This window comes from Salvelinus alpinus, chromosome 22 (assembly GCF_045679555.1).
Source record: "Salvelinus alpinus chromosome 22, SLU_Salpinus.1, whole genome shotgun sequence".
Lineage (NCBI taxonomy): Eukaryota > Metazoa > Chordata > Actinopteri > Salmoniformes > Salmonidae > Salvelinus > Salvelinus alpinus.
In genome coordinates this window covers 40,723,321-40,746,383 of record NC_092107.1, presented here as the reverse complement: position 1 = coordinate 40,746,383, position 23,063 = coordinate 40,723,321, and the positions used below count along the sequence as shown (strand labels likewise).

Sequence of the window (23,063 nt, the reverse complement as noted above, 5' to 3'; positions counted from 1 at the left end):
AGAAAACAGAAACCACTCTGTTTATTACAACCACATCTAGCAGCTACTGGAGGTTACTGAAATAACCCCGGTTCTATGAACCAAGCAAAATGAACCAAGGGGAAACCCTGGTGTAGTGATTGTGGTCTGACCGTGTGATTTAACAACGTGGTCTGACTATAGGTCGCGGTGGACTATGAGCCGTAGAAGCAGAGGCAGTAGTGTGAAGTGTGATCTGACCACGTGGTTTGACCGTGCTGTTGTGGTTGACTCACCTGCGGACAGGTCGTATCGCAGCAGGCTGAGCACCCACTGGGTGAGGACACACGGAGTGAACAGGTAGTGACTGTGGTCATCCACCGTGAACTTCGCCTTCACCTGAGACCAGAGGAACAGAGAGATAGAAATACACGCACGCACACACACACACACACACACACACAATCCAGCCACTTATTACACAGGTGTGTGTGGTTTAGATTTGCCTCCCTAAGAGTGAGGATTAGATATAAGAGGCAGTAAATAAGTGCTGTGATAACAGCAGTCTAATCTAAAGCTGCTGCTTGGAAAGACTAGAGCAGCTTAAAGCTGAAGCTTTACTCTGATAACACATGAACTCATCTGAGACAGCACACACACACACCTGTTCATAGACCTGTACCAGAGATCCTGCTAGCTGGTGTGTTTTCCCAGTGCTGGCCCAGGCTGCTTGGCTCCCAAGGCTCCTCTGGAGAACAGGCTGCAGGTACGCTGAGTAGATGGTCTGGAGCTGCTCCCTGTCTGGATAACTAGAGAAGAGAGCAAGTGTCAGTGTCAGTGTCAGTGTGTGTGTGTGTGTGTGTGTGTGTGTGTGTGTGTGTGTGTGTGTGTGTGTGTGTGTGTGTGTGTGTGTGTGTGTGTGTGTGTGCCGCTCCAAATTCGCTCAATTCATTTAACACCCATATACTTTTGTGACTACCTGGACCTACCAATTGGTTTTGAAGTATTGAAATCAAACCATATGATTTGAATGAAAAGTATTATATAAACATGAAAAGGAGAATGTAAGAAGCGCTCATTTCAAATAGGCTACATGTCATATTAAACAGCATATAAACACTCTAAATAGGTCAGGAGCCAGACAGGGAGACTAAGAAGGAACAGAAATGAATTATTTAGGCTATATTATTTCAAATATTTCAAGGCTAGAGCGTACAAAGAAATACATTGTGAAGCATTAGCGAGTGTGACACACTAGGCTGGTAGGGACTTTAAGAGCTCAATATTTAAACAACATTCGTTGTATTAAATCATTACAGTCTATAAATTGCGCATATAGGCTGTGACTTCCATAGAATGAAATACAAATTAACTATTAGGCTCAGTCTACAGTGCCATTGAATAAATGTTTAGAAACACCAGGCCAGTCTACGGTGCCTGGAGAGCCGGCCAGCAGCGGATAATACCCTCTCCACACTTAGAGCTACTGGGGATGCTAAACACCCTTTTGACCACTCCTACAGAGACACTGGGGATGCTAAACACCCGTTTGACCACTCTTACAGAGCTACTGGGGATGCTAAACAACCTTTTGACCACTCTTACAGAGCCACTGGGGATGCTAAACAACCTTTTGACCACTCTTACAGAGCTACTGGGGATGCTAAAAACCCTCTCCACTCTTACAGAGCTACTGGGGATGTTAAACACCCTTTTGACCACTCTTACAGAGCTACTGGGGATGCTAAACAACCTTTTGACCACTCTTACAGAGCCACTGGGGATGCTAAACAACCTTTTGACCACGCCTACAGAGACACTGGGGATGCTAAACAACCTTTTGACCACTCTTACAGAGCTACTGGGGATGCTAAACACCCTTTTGACCACTCTCACAGAGCTACTGGGGATGCTAAACACCCTTTTGACCACTCTCACAGAGCTACTGGGGATGCTAAACAACCTTTTGACCACTCTTACAGAGCTACTGGGGATGCTAAACAACCTTTTGACCACTCTTACAGAGCTACTGGGGATGCTAAACACCCTTTTGACCACTCTTACAGAGCTACTGGGGATGCTAAACACCCTTTTGACCACTCTTACAGAGCTACTGGGGATGCTAAACACCCTTTTGACCACTCTTACAGAGCTACTGGGGATGCTAAACACCCTTTTGACCACTCTTACAGAGCTACTGGGGATGCTAAGCAACCTTTTGACCACTCTTATCAGGCTGGGCAGCGATGCAGTTGTTTTTTTATTTTCCTATAGGTAGGCCTAAAGGTTTTTAGGCAAAATAACCCTATCAAAATGGAAAGCTCCTTCAACGTGGGAATATGCCAGGCCTATTGGGCCAAAATCAATTATGGCCTATTGTATAGATAATAGAACAAGAATTAACTAAACTTTTAAGAGATCAGATTTTTAGTTTATAAATACTTTGCTACAATGACACAATTAGTTATCTACCCACCTTCCTTTTAGCATGAGTACGTAGTAAGTACACCATCATGCTTTCATGAGATGTGTCTTTTCAGATTCCACAATGATTATTTAGTTGTGGACATTACATCACCACACTCCCTCTCTTGCTATTGGTCCTCATCTTTGTAAGTCACCTTGATTTAGCAACTGTGTGGTTTATCAGTGTCTTTATTAAAATATTTAGTGAACTCCATGACAGTAGCTAAAGGAAGGGGCTATAGCAGCACACAAGTAGACCACCAATGCATGATGGGACGGGCGCGCCCTGAGCTCGTAAAGTGAGAGCTACAGGAGCACTACGGGAGTGAAATTGGAGCGGGGGAGAAGGCCGACGCTCCAGCTTTTGGGAATCTCGCTCCACGCTCGTCAAATTGGGCACGCTCCGCTCCTCGCTCCGCACCAGCTCACATACTCTGGTCTGTGTCTGTGTGTCCGTACTCACTCTATGGTGCAGATGCGCACAATGGAGGTGAAGCGGGAGGTGAGTGTGTGTCGTCCCACAGCGCCTCCTGCTGACATGGAGGCCACCACCTGGACGTTCTCCAGACCCACCCAATCCAGGTTCTCATCATAGAACCCATGGTACGTCAGCACCTAGAACACACAAGGGGGAGGGAGGAGAACTCTGTCACGTTATGACAGCTTGACTAATTTCTGTCTTACACATCGATCAAGAAATAATGTATTTTCAGTGTTGTATTGCATTGAATTGTGTTATGTTGGGTTGTATTGTATTGCAATGAGTTGGGTTGTGTTATGTTGTATTGCATTGAGTTGTGTTGTGTTGGGTTGTGTTATATTGCATTGAGTTGTGTTATGTTGTATTGCATTGAGTTGTGTTAGGTTGGGTTATGTTGTATTGCATTGAGTTGTGTTGTGTTGGGTTGGGTTGGGTTGTGTTATATTGCATTGAGTTGTGTTGTGTTGTGTTACGTTGGGCTGCATTACGTTGGGCTGCGTTACATTGGGCTGCGTTACATTGTACAGTATTTGTTTGAAAAATGCATCTGGACACAGTAACATCTTTTTTGTTTCACCTGACTGCCAATTCCTGATCTTTTGAGAACATAGATTAATGTAAGGGGTGGCCTGAAACCTGAGAGGAATGGCAGCTAGAGGACTACAGCAGTGCTGAGGCAGAGGACTTGTAGTGAGGACGACTGGCTAATATTCTGAACTTTGTGTGGTGAGCTTTCTGGCACCCAGAGCTGCTGAGGCATCAGCCAAATGGCTGCTTCACAGACTGGACGAGGAGAAGTCCAGAGGATATAAGACTCAGGCTGGTTCCCTGACTTGACCTCTACAAGATCATCAGCAGACTCCAACATCCTCTACAATCCTTTGTCCAGCTCCCTTCACTCAAGCCATGAACTGACCCTCTCCATCTTCAGAGGACGCAGCTTGGCCTCGATTGGTTGACCTGTCATGATATATTGCTTCTTTGTTTTTTTTTGCTCTTGAAGTGCTTTGAGATTCGATGAAAAGCGCTACATAAATGTACTAAATGATTAGTTGTATTATTATTACTGTACTGTATTGTAGTGTATTGTGTTGTATTTAGTGTATTGTAGTGTATTATAGTGTATTGTGCTGTATTGTAGTGGATTGTAGCGTAATTTATTGCACTGTATTGTAGTGTATTTTTTTGTATTGCGCTGTATTGTACTGTAATGTGTTGTAGTTTATGGTTCTGTATTGTAGTGTATTGTATTGCACTGCATTGTAGTGTATTGTATGGTGCTGTATTCTAGTGTATTGTACTCTACTGTATTGTGCTTTATTGTAGTGTATTGTGCTGTATTGTAGTGTTGTAGATTATTGTATTGTAGTGTATTGTGCCGTGTTGTAGAGTATTGCATTGTACTGTAGTGTACTGTATTGTAGCGTGTTGTAGTGTATTGTGCTGTATTGTACTGTATTGGAGTGTATTGTGCTATATTGTATTGTATTGGAGTGTATTGTAGTTTGTTGTGCTGCATTGTAGTGTATTGTTTTGTGCTTTATTGTAGTGTATTGTGATGTTGTATTGTAGTGTATTGTGATGTTGTATTGTAGTGTATTGTGATGTTGTAGTGTATTGTATTGTAGTGTATTGTGCTGTATTGTACTGTATTGTATTGCAATGTATTGTAATGTATTGTATTGTACTGTAATGTATTTTACAGTAGTGTATTGTACTGTATTGTATTGTAGTGTATTGTATTGTAGTGTGCTGTATTGTAGTGTGCTGTATTGTAGTGTATTTTGCTGTATTGTGCTGTAGTGTACTGTATTGCAGTGTAGTGTAGTGTATTGTGTACCTGCTGTAAGAAGGCTATGAGGTTGCTGGTGCCCCACTTGTCAGGCTTGGGCAGGTTGATGTCTTTGAGGTAGAGGACCAGGTTCTCACAGTGTTTGGGTCTGTAGGCCCGTCCCGTGTTGGAACTGAGCAGCAGGCAGGTCTGACTGAGCTTCTGGAGGACGTGACGAGACGAGGTCTGGGCGCTACAGTGGACCACCGCTACCTGGGTGGAACGTAGCCGAGAGAACGCATAGCGCAGCAGCATACTGGAGGAGAACACACAGACACACGCACACAAACACATTAACACACGCACACAAACACATTAACACACGCACACAAACACATTAACACACGCACACAAACACATTAACACACGCACACAAACACATTAACACACGCACACAAACACATTAACACACGCACACAAACACATTAACACACGCACACAAACACATTAACACACGCACACAAACACATTAACACACGCACACAAACACATTAACACACACACACACACACATACATACATACATACATTAACACACGCACACACACACATACACACATACATACATACATACATTAACACACGCACACACACACATACACACATTAACACACGCACACAAACACATTAACACACAAACATATTAACACACACACACACACATACATAAATTAACACGCACACACACATTAACACACACACACACATTAACACACACACACACATTAACACACACCCTTTAAACAAACACCCTTTAACACACACCCTTTAACACACACCCTTTAACACACACACAACTTAACACACACACAACTTAACACACACACAACTTAACACACACACACATTAACACACACACAATGTTGGCAGAACATAGGCTAAATGCCAAATAGAGAAGCCAGACCATAACATTGAAGGAGGACATGAGTCATTACAGAGGTTAGATATCAGAGGATGAAGAGGAGATGACAGAGGAAGAGATAGGAGGGAGGACAGAGGAGGGAGGAGAATTAACTCTGTATTGAAAAGTGTTGATGCCGCAGGGGTCTGTTTAACCGAATTTGTGAGAAAAACCTCAGGGCGAGGGGGGACATTTTGTGAGGGTGGAAACTGAGATAGGATAATTGGGATGTCTGTGTGTGTGCGTGTGTGTGTGTGTGTGTGCGCGTGCCTGAGCGCAGCAGTGGAAATTAATTCGATGTTTTTTCATCAGACAGGGATGACAAGCGTTTCCATGACGCCCTGACATTTCAGCGAGATTAGGGTTGTGGGTGTCATGGAGGGGGGTGGCTCAAGTGGAGTGTAAAAGCCAATCAGAGATGCCCTCCCTCTACTGGGTGCCCCAGGGATGACAGTAATGACTGTAGACTCAACAAGTCTCAGCCCCCCCGCCTGCCCCTCAGTCCGCTGTGCTATTCTAAGAAAGGTCACGCCTTAAATAAAACATGCCTGGAAACATACGTGTGTGTCATACCGTTCTCCCTGAACAGTAAGAGGAGGTAGTGCATGATCTGGCTAGAGTGTATTATACATCCTGTGTGTGTGTACGTTTACCCTTTGCCACAGCCCTCAGGCCCCACCAGTATGAAGGGTTGTCTGTGCTGGGAGGAGAGCCAGTGGGAGAAGCAGTGCAGTCCTCTCTGCATGTCGGGGGTCTGGATGACCGGGAGTGTGTGAGTGTGTGTGAGCTCTTCCAGGCTGAGGCCGTCAGAACGTTCCAGAGTGTACACACACAGCCGGCCAGACTCAGGGTCATAGTAGGTGTCCAGGGGCTTCCTCGGGTCAGGAGGGCTCTCTCTAGCCCAGACCAGCACCTGCAGGGAATGCACACACACATACAGTGCTTTCGGAAAGTATAGAGACCACTTGACTTTTTCCACATTTTGTTATGGTTACAGCCTTGTTCTAAAATGTATTAAATTGTTTCCCCCCTCATCAATCTACAAACAATTCCTCATAAATAAAAGGCTAAATATTTTTTTATTTTTTTATATAAAAAATAAAAACTGAAATATCACATAAGTATTCAGACCCTTTACTCAGTACTTTGTTGAAGCAACTTTGGCAGCGATTACAACCTCAACTCTTCTTGGGTATGACGCTACAAGCTTGGCACACCTGTATTTGGGGAGTTTCTCCCATTCTTCTCTGCACATCCTCTAAAGCTCTGTCAGGTTGGATGGGGAGCGTTGCTGCACAGCTACTTTCAGATCTCTCCAGAGATGTTCGATTGGGTTCAAGTCCCGTCTCTGGCTGGGCCACTCAAGGACATTCAGAGACTTATCCCGAAGCCACTCCTGCGTTATCTTGGCTACGTGCTTAGGTTCGTTGTCCTGTTGGAAGGTGAACCTTTGCCCCAGTCTGAGGTCCTGAGCTCTCTGGAACTTTGCTCTGTTCATCTTTGCCTTGATCCTGACTAGTCTCACAGTCCCTGCCGCTGAAAAACTTCCCCACAGCATGATGCTGCCACCACCATGCTTCACCGTATTGATGGTGCCAGGTTTCCTCCAGATGTGACGATTGGCATTCAAGCCAAAGAGTTCAATCTTGGTTCCGTCAGACCAGAGAATCTTGTTTCTCATGGTCTGAGAGTCCTTTAGGTGCCTTTTACTGAGGAGTGGCTTCCGTCTGGCCACGTTACCATAAAGGCCTGATTGGTGGAGTGCTGCAGAGATGGTTGTCTTTCTTGAAGGTTCTCCTATCTCCACACAGGAACTCGAGAGCTCTGTCATAGTGACCATCTGGTTCTTGGTCACCTCCCTGACCAAGGCCCTTCTCCCCCGATTGCTCAGTTTTGCTGGGCGGCCAGCTCTAGGAAGAGTCTTGGTGGTTACAAACTTCTTCCATTTAAGAACGATGGAGGCCACTGTGTTCTTGGGGACCTTCAATGCTGCAGAAATGTTTTGGTACCCTTCCCCAGATCTGTGCCTCGACACAATCCTGTCTCAGAGCTCTACAGACAATTCCTTCAACCTCATGGCTTGGTTTTTGCTCTGACATGCACTGTCAACTGTGGGACCTTATATAGACTGGTGTGTGCCTTTTCAAATCATGTCCAATCAATTGAATTTACCACATGTGGACTCCAATCAAGTTGTAGAAACATCTCAAGGATGATCAATGAAAACAGGATGCACCTGAGCTCAATTTCAAGACTTATAGTAAAGGGTCTGAATATTTATGTAAATGAGGTATTTCTGTTTTTATACATTTGCTCAAATGTGGTATTGTGTGTAGATTGCTGAGGATTTTTATTCATTTAATATATTTTAGAATAAGGCTGTAACGTAACAAAATGTGGAAAAAGTCAATGAGTCTGAATACTTTCCGTAAGATGTTTATTAGTTGATTAATGGATGGATAAATGGATGGATAGTTAAATGGATGGATAGTTAAATGGATGGATAGTTAAATGGACGGATAAATGGATGGATAGCTAAATGGATGGATGGATGGATGGATACCTAAATGGATAGATGAACAGATGGACAAACGGATGGATGGCTGGATAAATGGATGGATAGTTAAATGGATGGATAGCTAAATGGATAGATAGTTAAATGGATGGATGGATAAATGGATGGATAGTTAAATGGATGGATGGATAAATGGATGGATGGATAAATGGATGGATAGCTAAATGGAAAGATAGTTAAATGGATGGATAGCTAAATGGATGGATGAACAGATGGACAAACGGATGGATGGCTGGATAAATGGATGGATAGCTAAATGCTTGGATAGCTAAATGGATAGATAAATGGATGGATAGCTAAATGGATGGATAGCTAAATGGATGGATGGATAAATGGATGGATAGCTAAATGGAAAGATAGTTAAATGGATGGATAGCTAAATGGATGGATGAACAGATGGACAAACGGATGGATGGCTGGATAAATGGATGGATAGTTAAATGGATGGATGAACGGATGGGCAAACGAATGGATGGATGGATGGACAAACAGATGGATAAATGGATGGATAGTTAAATGGATGGATGAACAGATGGACAAACGGACGGATGAATGGATAAATGGATTGACCGCCTCGTCCTACCTCCTTGGCGAAGTCCTGTCTTGATTTGAGGTTGAGGTTCCCGCCCAGCCCTCTGATGAGACTAACCACAAACTGACCACGCTCTGTCACTCCACTCAGGTGGGACAGACCGTTCAACACCGTTCCTACCAGACTGGTCTCCACCACCAAGTCATTCTGACAGACAGAGAAAGAGAGACAGAGAAAGAGAGAGAGAGCGAGTCAGAATAGTTATGAACACAAGATATCCAATCCACAACAATATATTTGGGGTAAAACTCCAACTGGCTAGAGTATATTTGTGGTAAAACTCCAACTGGCTAGAGTATATTTGTGGTAAAACTCCACTTGGCTAGAGTATATTTGGGGTAAAACTCCAACTGGCTAGAGTATATTTAGGGTAAAATTCCACTTGGCTAGAGTATATTTGTGGTAAAACTCCACTTGGCTAGAGTATATTTGGGGTAAAATTCCACTTGGCTAGAGTATATTTGGGGTAAAATTCCACTTGGCTAGAGTATATTTGGGGTAAAACTCCACTTGGCTAGAGTATATTTGGGGTAAAACTCCAATTGGCTAGAGTATATTTGGGGTAAAACTCCAACTGGCTAGAGTATACAGTGGGGCAAAAAAGTATTTAGTCAGCCACCAATTGTGCAAGTTCTCCCACTTAAAAAGATGAGAGAGGCCTGTAATTTTCATCATAGGTACACTTCAACTATGATAGACAAAATGAGAAAAAAGATCCAGAAAATCACATTGTAGGATTTGTAATGAATTTATTTGCAAATTATGGTGGAAAATAAGTATTTGGTCACCTACAAACAAGCAAGATTTCTGGCTCTCACAGACCTGTAACTTCTTCTTTAAGAGGCTCCTCTGTCCTCCACTCGTTACCTGTATTAATTGCACCTGTTTGAACTTGTTATCAGTATAAAAGACACCTGTCCACAACCTCAAACAGTCACACTCCAAACTCCACTATGGCCAAGACCAAAGAGCTGTCAAAGGACACCAGAAACAAAATTGTAGACCTGCACCAGGCTGGGAAGACTGAATCTGCAATAGGTAAGCAGCTTGGTTTGAAGAAATCAACTGTGGGAGCAATTATTAGGAAATGGAAGACATACAAGACCACTGATAATCTCCCTCGATCTGGGGCTCCATGCAAGATCTCACCCCATGGGGTCAAAATGATCACAAGAACGGTGAGCAAATATCCCAGAACCACACGGGGGGACCTAGTGAATGACCTGCAGAGAGCTGGGACCAAAGTAACAAAGCCTACCATCAGTAACACACTACGCCGCCAGGGACTCAAATCCTGCAGTGCCAGACGTGTCCCCCTGCTTAAGCCAGTACATGTCCAGGCCCGTCTGAAGTTTGCTAGAGAGCATTTGGATGATCCAGAAGAAGATTGGGAGAATGTCATATGGTTAGATGAAACCAAAATAGAACTTTTTGGTAAAAACTCAACTCGTCGTGTTTGGAGGACAAAGAATGCTGAGTTGCATCCAAAGAACACCATACCTACTGTGAAGCATGGGGGTGGAAACATCATGCTTTGGGGCTGTTTTTCTGCAAAGGGACCAGGACGACTGATCCGTGTAAAGGAAAGAATGAATGGGGCGATGTATCGTGAGATTTTGAGTGAAAACCTCCTTCCATCAGCAAGGGCATTGAAGATGAAACGTGGCTGGGTCTTTCAGCATGACAATGATCCCAAACACACCGCCCGGGCAACGAAGGAGTGACTTCGTAAGAAGCATTTCAAGGTCCTAGAGTGGCCTAGCCAGTCTCCAGATCTCAACCCCATAGAAAACCTTTGGAGGGAGTTGAAAGTCCTTGTTGCCCAGCAACAGCCCCAAAACATCACTGCTCTAGAGGAGATCTGCATGGAGGAATGGGCCAAAATACCAGCAACAGTGTGTGAAAACCTTGTGAAGACTTACAGAAAACGTTTGACCTCTGTCATTGCCAACAAAGGGTATATAACAAAGTATTGAGATAAACTTTTGTTATTGACCAAATACTTATTTTCCACCATAATTTGCAAATATATTCATTAAAAATCCTACAATGTGATTTTCTGGATTTTTTTCTCATTTTATCTGTCATAGTTGAAGTGTACCTATGATGAAAATTACAGGCCTCTCTCATCTTTTTAAGTGGGAGAACATGCACAATTGGTGGCTGACTAAATACTTTTTTGCCCTACTGTATTTGGGGTAAAACTCCAATTGGCTACATTAATCCAGTTGATGCTATTGATTATGACCAGAAGAGGGCAGTATCAGTATGTATCACCTGTTTAAGCACCCAGTCAAGGCCTCTGTGGAAGTAGTCTCCCATCCAGTTCTCCAGGTTACTGCGACACTCATCAGGCTGACCCTTCAGCCACGACTTGACCAACGCACTCACATCTGTGTCCTCATCACTACAGAGAGAAGAGAGGGGTTGGAACATGACTAGAACATGAATGGGGGTTAACCCATCAAGGATCCACACATACAAAACACACACACCAACCTGAGGAAAATCATGCCCATGCGTGAGATTGTGGCTGGTGAGGCACAGCTGAGGTCGTTGGTCTCAAAGACAAAGTTGACGTTGGGTCCAAACTGGATCCTCTCTCCACTGGGCATGGTCAGCAGACGGTTGTCATCCAACACCGAGTTCAACGACTCGATCCACTCTGGGTCTATGTCCCCGTCACAGATGATCCACGAGCTCACCTCTGGAACACACACAACGGCTAACATCAGGGCACTAACCTTCAATATAGCAAATAGACTGTAGCTTCCATCAATGTAATTTGTCTGAATAATTTCCAATCCTCAATACAGTTGAAGTCGGACGTTTACATACACTTAGATCGGAGTCAATAAAACTCGTTTTTCAACCACTCCACAAATTTCTTGTTAACAAACTATAGTTTTGTCAAGTCGGTTAGGACATCTACTTTGTGCATGACACAATTAATTTTTCCAACAATTGTTTACAGACAGATTATTTCACTTACAATTCACTGTATCACAATTCCAGTGGGTCAGAAGTTTACATACACTAATTTGACTGTGCCTTTAAACAGCTTGGAAAATTCCAGAAAATGATGTCATGGCTTTAGAAGCTTCTGATTGTGTTACCTAATCCACGTTTATCATGTCAAAAGGCTAATTGATCATTAGACAACCCTTTTGCAATTATGTTAGCACAGCTGAAAACTGTTGTCCTGATTAAAAAAGCAATAAAACTGGCCTTCCTTAGACTAGTTGAGTATCTGGAGCATCAGCATTTGTGAGTTCGATTACAGGCTCAAAATGGCCAGAAACAAAGAAGTGGATTCTGAAACTCGTCAGTCTATTCTTGTTCTGAGAAATGAAGGCTATTCCAAGCGAGAAATTGCCAAGAAATTGAAGATCTCATACAACACTGTGTATTACTCCCTTCACAGAGCAGCACAAACTGGCCCTAACCAGAATAGAAAGAGTGGGAGGTGCACAACTGAGCAAGAGGACAAGTACATTAGAGTGTCTAGTTCGAGAAACAGACACCTCACAAGTCCTCAACTGGCTTCATTAAATAGTACCAGCAAAACACCAGTTTCAACGTCAACAGTGAAGAAGTGACTCCGGGATGCTGGCCTTCTAGGTAGAGCTGCAAAGAAAAAGCCATATCTCAGACTGGCCAATAAAAAGAAAAGATTAAGATGGGCAAAACAACACAGACACTGGACAGAGAAAGATTGGAAAAAAAGTGGTATGGACAGACGAATCTAAGTTTGAAGTGTTTGGATCACAAAGAAGAACATTTGTGAGGTGCAGAAAAAATTAAAAGATGCTGGAGGAGTGCTTGACGCCATCTGTTAAGCATGGTGGAGGCAATGTGATGGTCTGGGGGTGTTTTGGTGGTGGTAAAGTGGGAGATTTGTTCAGGGTAAAAGGGATCTTGAAGAAGGAAGGCTATCACTCCATTTTGCAACGCCATGCCATACCCTGTGGACAGTGCTTAATTGGAGCCAATTTCCTAGTACAACAGGACAATGACCCAAACCACAGCTCTAAACTATGCAAGAACTATTTAGGGAAGAAGCAGTCAGCTGGTATTCTGTCTATAACGGAGTGGCCAGCACAGTCACCGGATCTCAACCCTATTGAGCTGTTGTGGGAGCAGCTTGACCGTATGGTACGTAAGAAGTGCACATCAAGCCAATCCAACTTGTGGGAGGTGCTTCAGGAACATGGGGGGAAATCTCTTCAGATTACCTCAACAAATTGACAACTAGAATGCCAAAGGTCTGCAAGGCTGTAATTGCTGCAAATGGAGGATTCTTTGACGAAAGCAAAGTTTGAAGGAGACAATTATTATTTCAATTAAAAATCATTATTTATAACCTTGTCAACATCTTGACTATATTACCTATTAATTTTGCAAAAAAATAATAAAAAAATAAATAAAATTGATTAGTCACATGCGCCGAATACCTTAGTGAAATGCTTACTTACGAGTCCCAACAAAAACAACGGAGTTTAAAAAATAATAATAAGAAAAATAATACAGATAAGAATAAGAAATAAAAGTAACAAATAATTAAAGAGCAGCAGTAAAATAACAATGGCGACACTATATACAGGGGGTACCGGTATAGAGTCAATGTGAGGGGGCACCGGTTAGTTTAGGTAATATGTACATGTGGGTAGAGTTATTAAAAGTACTATGCATAGATGATAACAACAGAGAGTAGCAGCGGTGTAAAAAAGGAAGGGGGGGGGCAATGCAAATAGTCTGGGTAGCCATTTGATTAGGTGTTCAGGAGTCTTATGGCTTGGGGGTAGAAGCTGTTTAGAAGCCTCTTGGACCTAGACCAGGCGCTCCGGTACCGCTTGCAATGCGGTAGCAGAGAGAACAGTCTATGACTATGGTGGCTGGAGTCTTTGACCATTTTTAGTGCCTTCCTCTTTAATTTTTTTATTTCACCTTTATTTAACCAGGTAGGCTAGTTGAGAACAAGTTCTCATTTACAATTGCGACCTGGCCAAGATAAAGCAAAACAGTTCGACACATACAACAAGACAGAGTTACACATGGAGTAAAACAAACATACAACATACAGTCAATAATACAGTAGAAGAAAAAATAAGTATATACAATGTGAGCAAATGAGGTGAGATAAGGGAGGTAAAGGCAAAAAAAAGGCCATGGTGGCGAAGTAAATACAATATAGCAAGTAAACACTGGAATGGTAGATTTGCAGTGGAAGAATGTGCAAAGTAAAGATAGAAATAATGGGGTGCAAAGGAGCAAAATAAATAAATACAGTAGGGGGAGAAGTTGTTGTTTGGGCTAAATTATAGATGGGCTATGTACAGATGCAGTAATCTGTGAGCTGCTCTGACAGCTGGTGCTTAAAGCTAGTGAGGGAGATAAGTGTTTCCAGTTTCAGAGATTTTTGTAGTTCATTCCAGTCATTGGCAGCAGAGAAATGGCACCGACTAGTATAGAGGTCCTGGATGGCAGGGAGCTTGGCCCCAGTGATGTACTGGGCCATTCGCACTACCCTCTGTAGTGCCTTGCAGTCGGAAGCTGAGCATTTGCCATACCAGGCAGTGATGCAACCAGTCAGGATGCTCTCGATGGTGCAGCTGTAGAACCTTTTGAGGATCTGAGGACCAATGCTAAATCTTTTCAGTCTCCTGAGGGGGAATAGGTTTTGTTGTGCCCTCTTCACAACTGTCTTGGTGTGTTTGGACCATGTTAGTTTGTTGGTGATGTGGACACCAAGGAACTTGAAGCTCTCAACCTGCTCCACTGCAGCTCCGTCAATGAGAATGGGGGCGTGCTCGGTCCTCTTTTTCCTGTAGTCCACAATCATCTCCTTTGTCTTGATCACGTTGATGGAGAGGTTGTTGTCCTGGCACCACACGGCCAGGTCTCTGACCTCCTCCCTATATGCTGTCTCGTCGTTCTCGGTGATCAGGCCTACCACTGTTGTGTTATCGCCAAAATTAATGATGGTGTTGGAGTCGTACCTGGCCGTGCAGTCATGAGTGAACAGGGAGTACAGGAGGGAGCTGAGGGGCCCTGTGTTGAGGATAGCATTCTCACATAGGTGTTCCTTTTGTCCAGATGGGAAAGGGCAGTGTGGAGTGCAATAGAGATTGCATCATCTGTGGATCTGTTGGGGTGGTATGTAAATTGGAGTGGGTAGGGTTTCTGGGATAATGGTATTGATGTGAGCCATGACCAGCCTTTCAAAGCACTTCATGGCTACAGACGTGTGCTACGGGTCTGTAGTCATTTAGGCAGGTTACCTTAGTGTTCTTGGGCACAGGCAGTATGGTGGTCTGCTTATTAGAGACTCGGATAGGGAGAGGTTGAAAATGTCAGTGAAGACACTTGCCAGTTGGTCAGAGCATCCTCGCAGTACACGTCCTGGTAATCGGTCTGGCCTTGTGGCCTTGTGAATGTTGACCTGTTTAAAGGTCTTACTCACATTGGCTGCGGAGTGCGTGATCACACAATCCTCCGGTACAGCTGGTGCTCTCATACATGTTTCAGTGTTATTTGCCTCGAAGCGAGCATAGAAGTAGTGTAGCTCGTCTGGTAGGCGTGTCACTGGGCAGCTCTCGGCTGTGCTTCCCTTTGTAGTCTGTAATGGTTTGTAAGCCCTGCCACCGATGAGCGTCAGAGCCGGTGTAGTACGATTCGATCTTAGTCCTGTATTGACGCGTTGCCTGTTTGATGGTTCGTCGGAGGGCATAGCAGGTTTAGAGTCCTGCTCCTTGAAAGCGGCAGCTCAGTGCGGATGTTGCCTGTAATCCATGGCTTCTGGTATGTACGTACGGTCACTGTGGGGACGATGTCATTGATGCACTTATTGATGAAGCCATTGACTGATGTGGTGTACTCCTTAATGCCATTGGAGGAATCCCAGAACATATTCCAGTCTGTGCTAGCAAAACAGTCCTGTAGCTTAGCATCTGCTTCATCTGACCACTTTTTTATTGACCGAGTCACTGGTACTTCCTGCTTTAATTTTTGATGGAAGCAGGAATCAGGAGGATAGAATTATTGTCAGATTTACCATATTTCGGGCGAGGGAGAGCTTTGTACGCGTCTCTGTGTGTGGAGTGAAGGTGGTGCAGAGATTTTTTAATCTGGTTGCACATTTAACATGCTGATAGAAATTTGGTAAAACGGATTTAAGTTTCCCTGCATTAAAAGTCCCCGGCTACTAGGCGCGCCGCCTCTGGGTGAGCGTTTCCTTGTTTGCTTATGGCGGAATAGAGCTCATTCAATGCTGTCTTAGTGCCAGCCTCTGACTGTCCTGGTACTGTATGTAAACAGCTATGAAAAATAGAGATGAAAACTCTCTAGGTAGGTAGTGTGGTCTATAGTTTATCATGAGATACTCTACCTCAGGCGAGCAATAGCTTTAGACTTCCTTAGATATCGTGCACCAGCTGTTATTTACAAAAATAGATAGCTCGCCTTCCCTTGTCTTACCAGACGCCGCTGTTCTATCCTGCCGGTGCAGTGTATAACCAGCCAGCTGTATGTTGATAGTGTCGTCATTCAGCCACGACTCCGTGAAGCACAAGATATTACAGTTTTGAAGGTCCCTTTGGTAGTTTAATCTTGTGAGTTGGCCATCTATATTATTCTCCAAAGATTGCACGTTTGCTAGCAGAATGGAAGGAAGTGGGGGTTTATTCGATCGCCTACAGTGGCTTGCGAAAGTATTCACCACCCTTGGCATTATTCCTATTTTGTTGCCTTATAACCTGGAATTAAAATAGATTTTTGGGGGGTTTGTATCATTTTATTTACACAACATGCCTACCACTGATGCCAAAAAAAAATATATGTTAATCAAACAAGAAATAACACCCCTAAAAATGAAAACTTGAGCGTGCATAACTATTCATCCTCCCAAAGTCAATACTTTGTAGAGCCACCTTTTAAAGCAATTACAGCTGCAAGTCTCTTGGGGTATGTCTCTATAAGCTTGGCACATCTAGCCACTGGGATTTTTGCCCATTCTTCAAGGCAAAACTGCTCAAGCTCCTTCAAGTTGGTTGGGTTCCGCTGGTGTACAGCAATCTTTAAGTCATATCACAGATTCTCAATTGGATTGAGGTCTGGGCTTTGACTAGGCCATTCCAAGACTTTTAAATGTTTCCCCTTAAACCACTCGAGTATTGCTTTAGCAGTATGCTTAGGGTCATTGTCCTGCTGGAAGATGAACCTCCGTCCCAGTCTCAAATCTCTGGAAGACTGAAACAGGTTTCCCTCAAGAATTTCCCTGTATTTAGCGCCATCCATCATTCCTTCAATTCTGACCAGTTTCCCAGTCTATGCCAATGAAAAACATCCCCACAGCATGATGCTGCCACCACCATGCTTCACTGTGGGGATGTGTTTTCAGGGTGATGAGAGGTGATGAGAGGTGTTGGGTTTGCGCCAGACATAGCGTTTTCCTTGATGGCCAAAAAGCTAAATTTTAGTCTCATCTGACCAGAGTACCTTCTTCTATATGTTTGGGGAGTCTCCCACATGCCTTTTGGTGAACACCCAAACGTGTTTGCTTAATTTTTTCTTTAAGCAATGGCTTTCTTCTGGCCACTCTTCCGTAAAGCCCAGCTCTGTGGAGTGTACGGCTTAAAAAGTGGTCCTATGGACAGATACTCCAATCTCCGCTGGGGAGCTTTGCGGCTCCTTCAGGGTTATCTTTGGTCTCTTTGTTGCCTCTCTGATTAATGCCCTCCTTGCCTGGTCCGTGAGTTTTGGTGGTTGGCCCTCTCTTGGCAGCTTTGTTGTGGTGCCATAATCCTTCCATGTGTTAATAATGGATTTAATGGTGCTCCGTGGGATGTTCAAAGTTTAGAATATTTTTTTTATAACCCAACCCTGAGCTGCACTTCTTCACAATTTTGTCCCTGATCTGTTTGGAGAGCTTCTTGGTCCCGCTTGATTGGTGGTGCCCCAGGCTTAGTGGTGTTGCAGACTCTGGGGCCTTTCAGAACAGGTGTATATATATACACTGAGATCATGTGACAGATCATGTGACACTTAGATTGCAGACAGGTGGACAAATTATGTGACTCTGAAGGTAATTGGTTGCACCACTTCTTATTTAGGGGCTTCATGGCAAAGGGGGTGAATACATATGCACGCACCACTTTTTTTTTCTTTTTTCTTTTTATTGAAACAAGTTATTAAAAAAAAAATTCACTTTACCAATTTGGACTATTTTGCTTATGTCCATTACATGAAATCCAAATAAAAATCAATTTAAATTACAGGTTGTAATGCAACAAAATAGGAAAAAAAGCCAAGGGGATGACTACTTTTGCAAGGCACTATACGAATTCTCAGAAGGCAGCCCACCCTTTGCCCCCTTTTTCTCCGCCTCCTCTTCACGCAAATCACGAGGATCTGGGCCTGTTCCCGAGAAAGCAGTATATCATTCACGTCGGTCTCGTCAGACTCGTTAAAGGAAAAAAAGGATTCTGCCAGTCCGTGGTGAGTAATCACAGTTATTTTTGGTCATAAGAGACGGTAGCGGCAACATTATGTACAAAATAAGTTTTAAAAATAAGTTACAAAAAACGAAAATAAACAAACAAAAAACACAATCGGTTGGGGACACGTAAAACGTCTGCCTTCTTCTCCGGCACCATTATTACTTCATGTATGTTTTCATGGAAAACAAGGACATTTCTAAGTGACGCCAAACTTTTGAACGGTATATATATATATACAATTTTCTAAGAGTATTATTATATTACTGATTGATTAACTGTGACTTTTCAGATCACCCAGCAGTGCTATTTGCAGAGTTAACTCCAGGTAAATGTTGCAATTCTTCAGCCATTCCTGGACCTGCGACCAAAAACAAGCTACATATGGACACTACCAAAACAAATGATCTAATGAGTATCTCTTCGCAGCAGAATCTGCAGAGCTGGGATAGTTTTGTTCCCCATGTACAGTACATAACATTCTACTGTTTGCAAGAATTTTGTATAATAATTTTTTTAAATTAAAAACTGTACGTTTTGAATCCAGCTTCATTTTGTGTATCAGCTCATAAACCATGTGCCATGGAATCGGTAGATTGAAAATCTCTTCCCAACTATTTTGCCATCTGTACGGCATAGCTGTACATTTTTTGGTCCTCAAATGAAACTGGTATACCTCACAATTTTCTTTAACCAATCTTGGTCTTTAATGCAGGGCCAACAGACAAGTTCCTGATGGCAAAAACCATTTTTGTGGTAATGCTGCAATTAGTTGGTTGTAATTTTGGATAGAGCAGACATTTCCATATATTTTTGTTAGCTGCATGTGTGACTCAACCAGTACTATTTATGATATAATTTACAAAGATTATACCGTCCCCCCCCACCCCAAAATAATGTTTTTTCATCAATTAGTGTATTTGAGTTTAACCATAATATTTGTTGTAATATTTTTGCCTTATTTTCTGGTGGATTAAACTGATATTGCAATCAACTTTCTTGTTTATCTTTACCTATCTTCTAATACGGCTAAAAGATGCAGTTAGGCCTCATGGTTGTGTTGTGGTTGTTTCCTGGTAGTGGTTCTTACCCTGTGGTTCTCTGACCACCTGTCTGGCGCTGTTTGTGAGCACCCCGTCAGTCCACTCCCTAGTGTCCATGTCTATGTGACCCAGCAGCTGCTGGCGGGGCATGGCTTTGGGGTTCACTGTATACTGCTTCACCTAAACACAACATGACAGCATTCAGGACAGGCAGGGACAGTGGCTGCATCTCAAATTACATGATTTTGTTATATTTTACCCACTTTTTCTCCACAATTTATATATTTTCTCATCACTGCAACTCCCCAACGGGCTTGGGAGGCAAAGTTCCAGTCATGCTGACACCAATGTGTCAGAGGAAACACTGTTCAACTGACGAGCGAGGTCAGCCTGCAGGTGCCCGGCCTGCCACAAGGAGTCGCTAGAGCGCGATGAGCCATGTAAAGCCCCCACCACCCCACCCCCCCGGCCAAACCCTCCCCTAACCCAGACGACGCTGGGCCAACTGTGCGCTGCCCTATGGGACTCCCGATCACAGCCGGTTGTGATACAGTGCATTAGACCGCTGCGCCACTCAAATTACATTCTATTAGTAGTTGGAATGTTACATGAATATGATTAATGATAACTAGGGCGCAGAGCCGTGGGAGTGTAACGCAGACAGAATAACAATAAAAGGATTGTGATTATCATGATTGATCAGGTGTGTACTCACCACCCTGCCTGTCCTGCCCAGGGCGGCACGCAGCATCCTCCACAGAGTAGATTTACCTGCCCCGCTGGGACCTACGATCACCACTCCCATACGCTGTCTCAACTGCTCACACAGCTCCAGAGCCTTCTTCATCTACAGAGAAAAACTACTTTATTCATCCATCCAACCCTCCATCCCTCTATCCATCCAACCCTCCATCCATCCAACCCTCCATCCATCCATCCATCCAACCCTCTATACCTCCATCCATCCAACCCTCCATCCATCCCTCCAACCCATCCCTCCATCCATCTAACCCTCTATACCTCCATCCATCCAACCCTCCATCCATCCCTCCAACCCATCCCTCCATCCATCTAACCCTCTATACCTCCATCCATCCAACCCTCCATCCATCCCTCCATCCATCCAACCCTCCTTTCTTCTATCCTCTTGACTAAACAGCTCATACTACTCCAGACCAGAGCTTTCATTATGAATGGGGAGTGCCCCACAAACACACGGTCACAAACACACACACACACACACATGGCCACAGTCACCCACCTGGCTGGGTATGAGTTCGAGGTGTGCCTCCTCGTAGACGGCCTGCAGTGCGTGGCTGAGGGTCTGGTCCTCCACGTCAGTAAAACCCACCCCAGGGAACACATCTTGGACCAAGGCATCAAACCTGCTGCTGTCTGCAAATGTCAGCTTTGACATGGTGTTCAACCTCAGTGCCTGCACCACCAGAACACTCTCCTTGACTGGGGAACACCGAGATAGAGAGGGAGGGGGACAGAGATAGACTTTAATGAAGACAACTTCTCCATCCTGGAGGGGAAAATCAATCATTTCCAGACTCAGTGACATGTACTAGTCTGTGGAGACCTAAATGCCAGATCTGGACAAGAACCTGACACCCTCAGCACACAGGGGAACAAACACCTACCTGGTGACAGCATTCCCTCCCCCACATGCCCCCCTAGACACAACTATGACAACATAACCAACAAAAACGGGTCACAACTCCTGCAGCTTTGTCGCACGGTGGGTCTGTACATAGTAAATAGTAGGCTTCGAGGGGACTCCTATGGTAGGTACACCTATAGCTCATCTCTTGGCAGTAGTACTGTAGACTACTTCATCACTGACCTCAACCCAGAGTCTCTCAGAGCATTCACAGTCAGCCCACTGACACCCCTATCGGATCACAGCAAAATTAGTCTACTTGAACAGAGCAATACTCAATCATGAGGCATCAAAGCCAAAGGAACTGAGTAATATTAATAAATGCTATAGATGGAAGGAATGTTGTTTTTAAACCTACCAAAAAACAATTAGGTAACAACAAATTCAATCCCTTTCAGACAACTTCCTGGACAAAATGTTACACTGTAATAGTGAAGGTGTAGAAAGTCTAAACAGTATATTTGACCTCTCAGCTTCCCTATCAAATCAAAAAAAATCTCAAATAGAAAACCGAAGAAAAAGAACAACAATGACAAATGGTTTGATGAAGAATGCAAAAATCTAAGAAAGAAATTGAGAAACCTGTCCAACCAAAAACATAGACCCAGAAAACACTAAAACAATACAGACATACACTAAGGAAAAAGATACCCGCTAATTATCAAAATCCAGAAAAGATCCGTTAAATTCTACAACCACCTAAAAGGAAGCGATTCCCAAACCTTCCATAACAAAGCCATCACCTACAGAGACATGAACCTGGAGAAGAGTCCCCTAAGTAAACTGGTCCTGGGGCTCTGTTCACAAACACAAACACACCCCACAGAGCCCCAGGACAGCAACACAATTAGACCCAAACAAATCATGAAAAAACAAAAAAAGATAATTACTTGACACATTGGAAAGAATTAACAAAAAAACAGAGCAAACTATAATTATATTTGTCCCTAAACAGAGAGTACACAGTGGCAGAATACCTGACCACCGTGACTGACCTAAACTTAAGGAAAGCTTTGACTATGTACAGACTCAGTGAGCATGGCCTTGCTATTGAGAAAGGCTGCTGAAACAAGACCTGGCTCTCAAGAGAAGACAGGCTATGTGCACACTGCCCACAACATGAGGTGGAAACTGAGCTGCACTTCCTAACCTCCTGCCAAATGTATGACCATATTAGAGACACATATTTCCCTCAGATTACACAAACCCACAAAGCATTCGAAAACAAACCCGATTTTGATAAACTCCCATATCTATTGGGTGAAATACCACAGTGTGTCATCACAGCAGCAAGATTTGTGACCTGTTGCCACAAGAAAAGGTCAACCAGTGAAAAACAAACACCATTGTAAATACAACCCATATTTATGTGTGTTTATTTTCCCTTTTGTACTTTAACCATTTGCACATCATTACAACACTGTGTATAGACATAATATGACATTTGTAATGTCTTTATTCTTTTGGAACTTCTGTATGTGTAATGTTTACTGTTCATTTTTATTGTTTATTTCACTTTTGTATATTATCTACTTCACTTGCTTTGGCAATGTTAACACATGTTTCCCATGCCAATAAAGCCCCTTGAATTTTATTTAATTGATAGAGGGGGAGGGAGAACACAGAGATAGAGGGGTTGGAGAGGGAACACAGAGATAGAGGGGTTGGAGAGGGAACACAGAGATAGAGGGGTTGGAGGGAGAACACAGAGATAGAGGGGTTGGAGGGGGAACACAGAGATAGAGGGGTTGGAGAGGGAACACAGAGATAGAGGGGTTGGAGGGGGAACACAGAGATAGAGGGGTTGGAGAGGGAACACAGAGATAGAGGGGTTGGAGAGGGAACACAGAGATAGAGTTGTTGGAGGGGGAACACAGAGATAGAGGGGTTGGAGGGGGAACACAGAGATATAGTTGTTGGAGAGGGAACACAGAGATAGAGGGGTTGGAGAGGGAACACAGAGATAGAGGGGTTGGAGAGGGAACACAGAGATAGAGGGGTTGGAGGGGGAACACAGAGATAGAGGGGGGGCAGAGAGGAGTTCATTTGTATAAAA

General features: G+C 43.6%; 1 protein-coding gene across 2 annotated transcripts in view; it reads right to left on the bottom strand.

The window, feature by feature from the left end:
* dync2h1 (dynein cytoplasmic 2 heavy chain 1) overlaps window positions 1–23,063 on the bottom strand; it is a 337,560-nt gene that overhangs the window by 283,226 nt on the left and 31,271 nt on the right. For both annotated transcript variants that reach the window (XM_071360118.1, XM_071360119.1), the window contains 11 exons: window positions 20,603–20,802; window positions 20,057–20,188; window positions 19,389–19,521; window positions 11,304–11,511; window positions 11,082–11,211; window positions 8,796–8,951; window positions 6,291–6,550; window positions 4,746–4,992; window positions 2,888–3,039; window positions 623–767; window positions 255–357 (listed from right to left, as the gene is read on the bottom strand). In XM_071360118.1, the coding sequence (XP_071216219.1) occupies window positions 255–357; window positions 623–767; window positions 2,888–3,039; window positions 4,746–4,992; window positions 6,291–6,550; window positions 8,796–8,951; window positions 11,082–11,211; window positions 11,304–11,511; window positions 19,389–19,521; window positions 20,057–20,188; window positions 20,603–20,802 (1,866 nt within the window). The remainder of the gene's footprint in view (window positions 1–254; window positions 358–622; window positions 768–2,887; window positions 3,040–4,745; window positions 4,993–6,290; window positions 6,551–8,795; window positions 8,952–11,081; window positions 11,212–11,303; window positions 11,512–19,388; window positions 19,522–20,056; window positions 20,189–20,602; window positions 20,803–23,063) is intronic.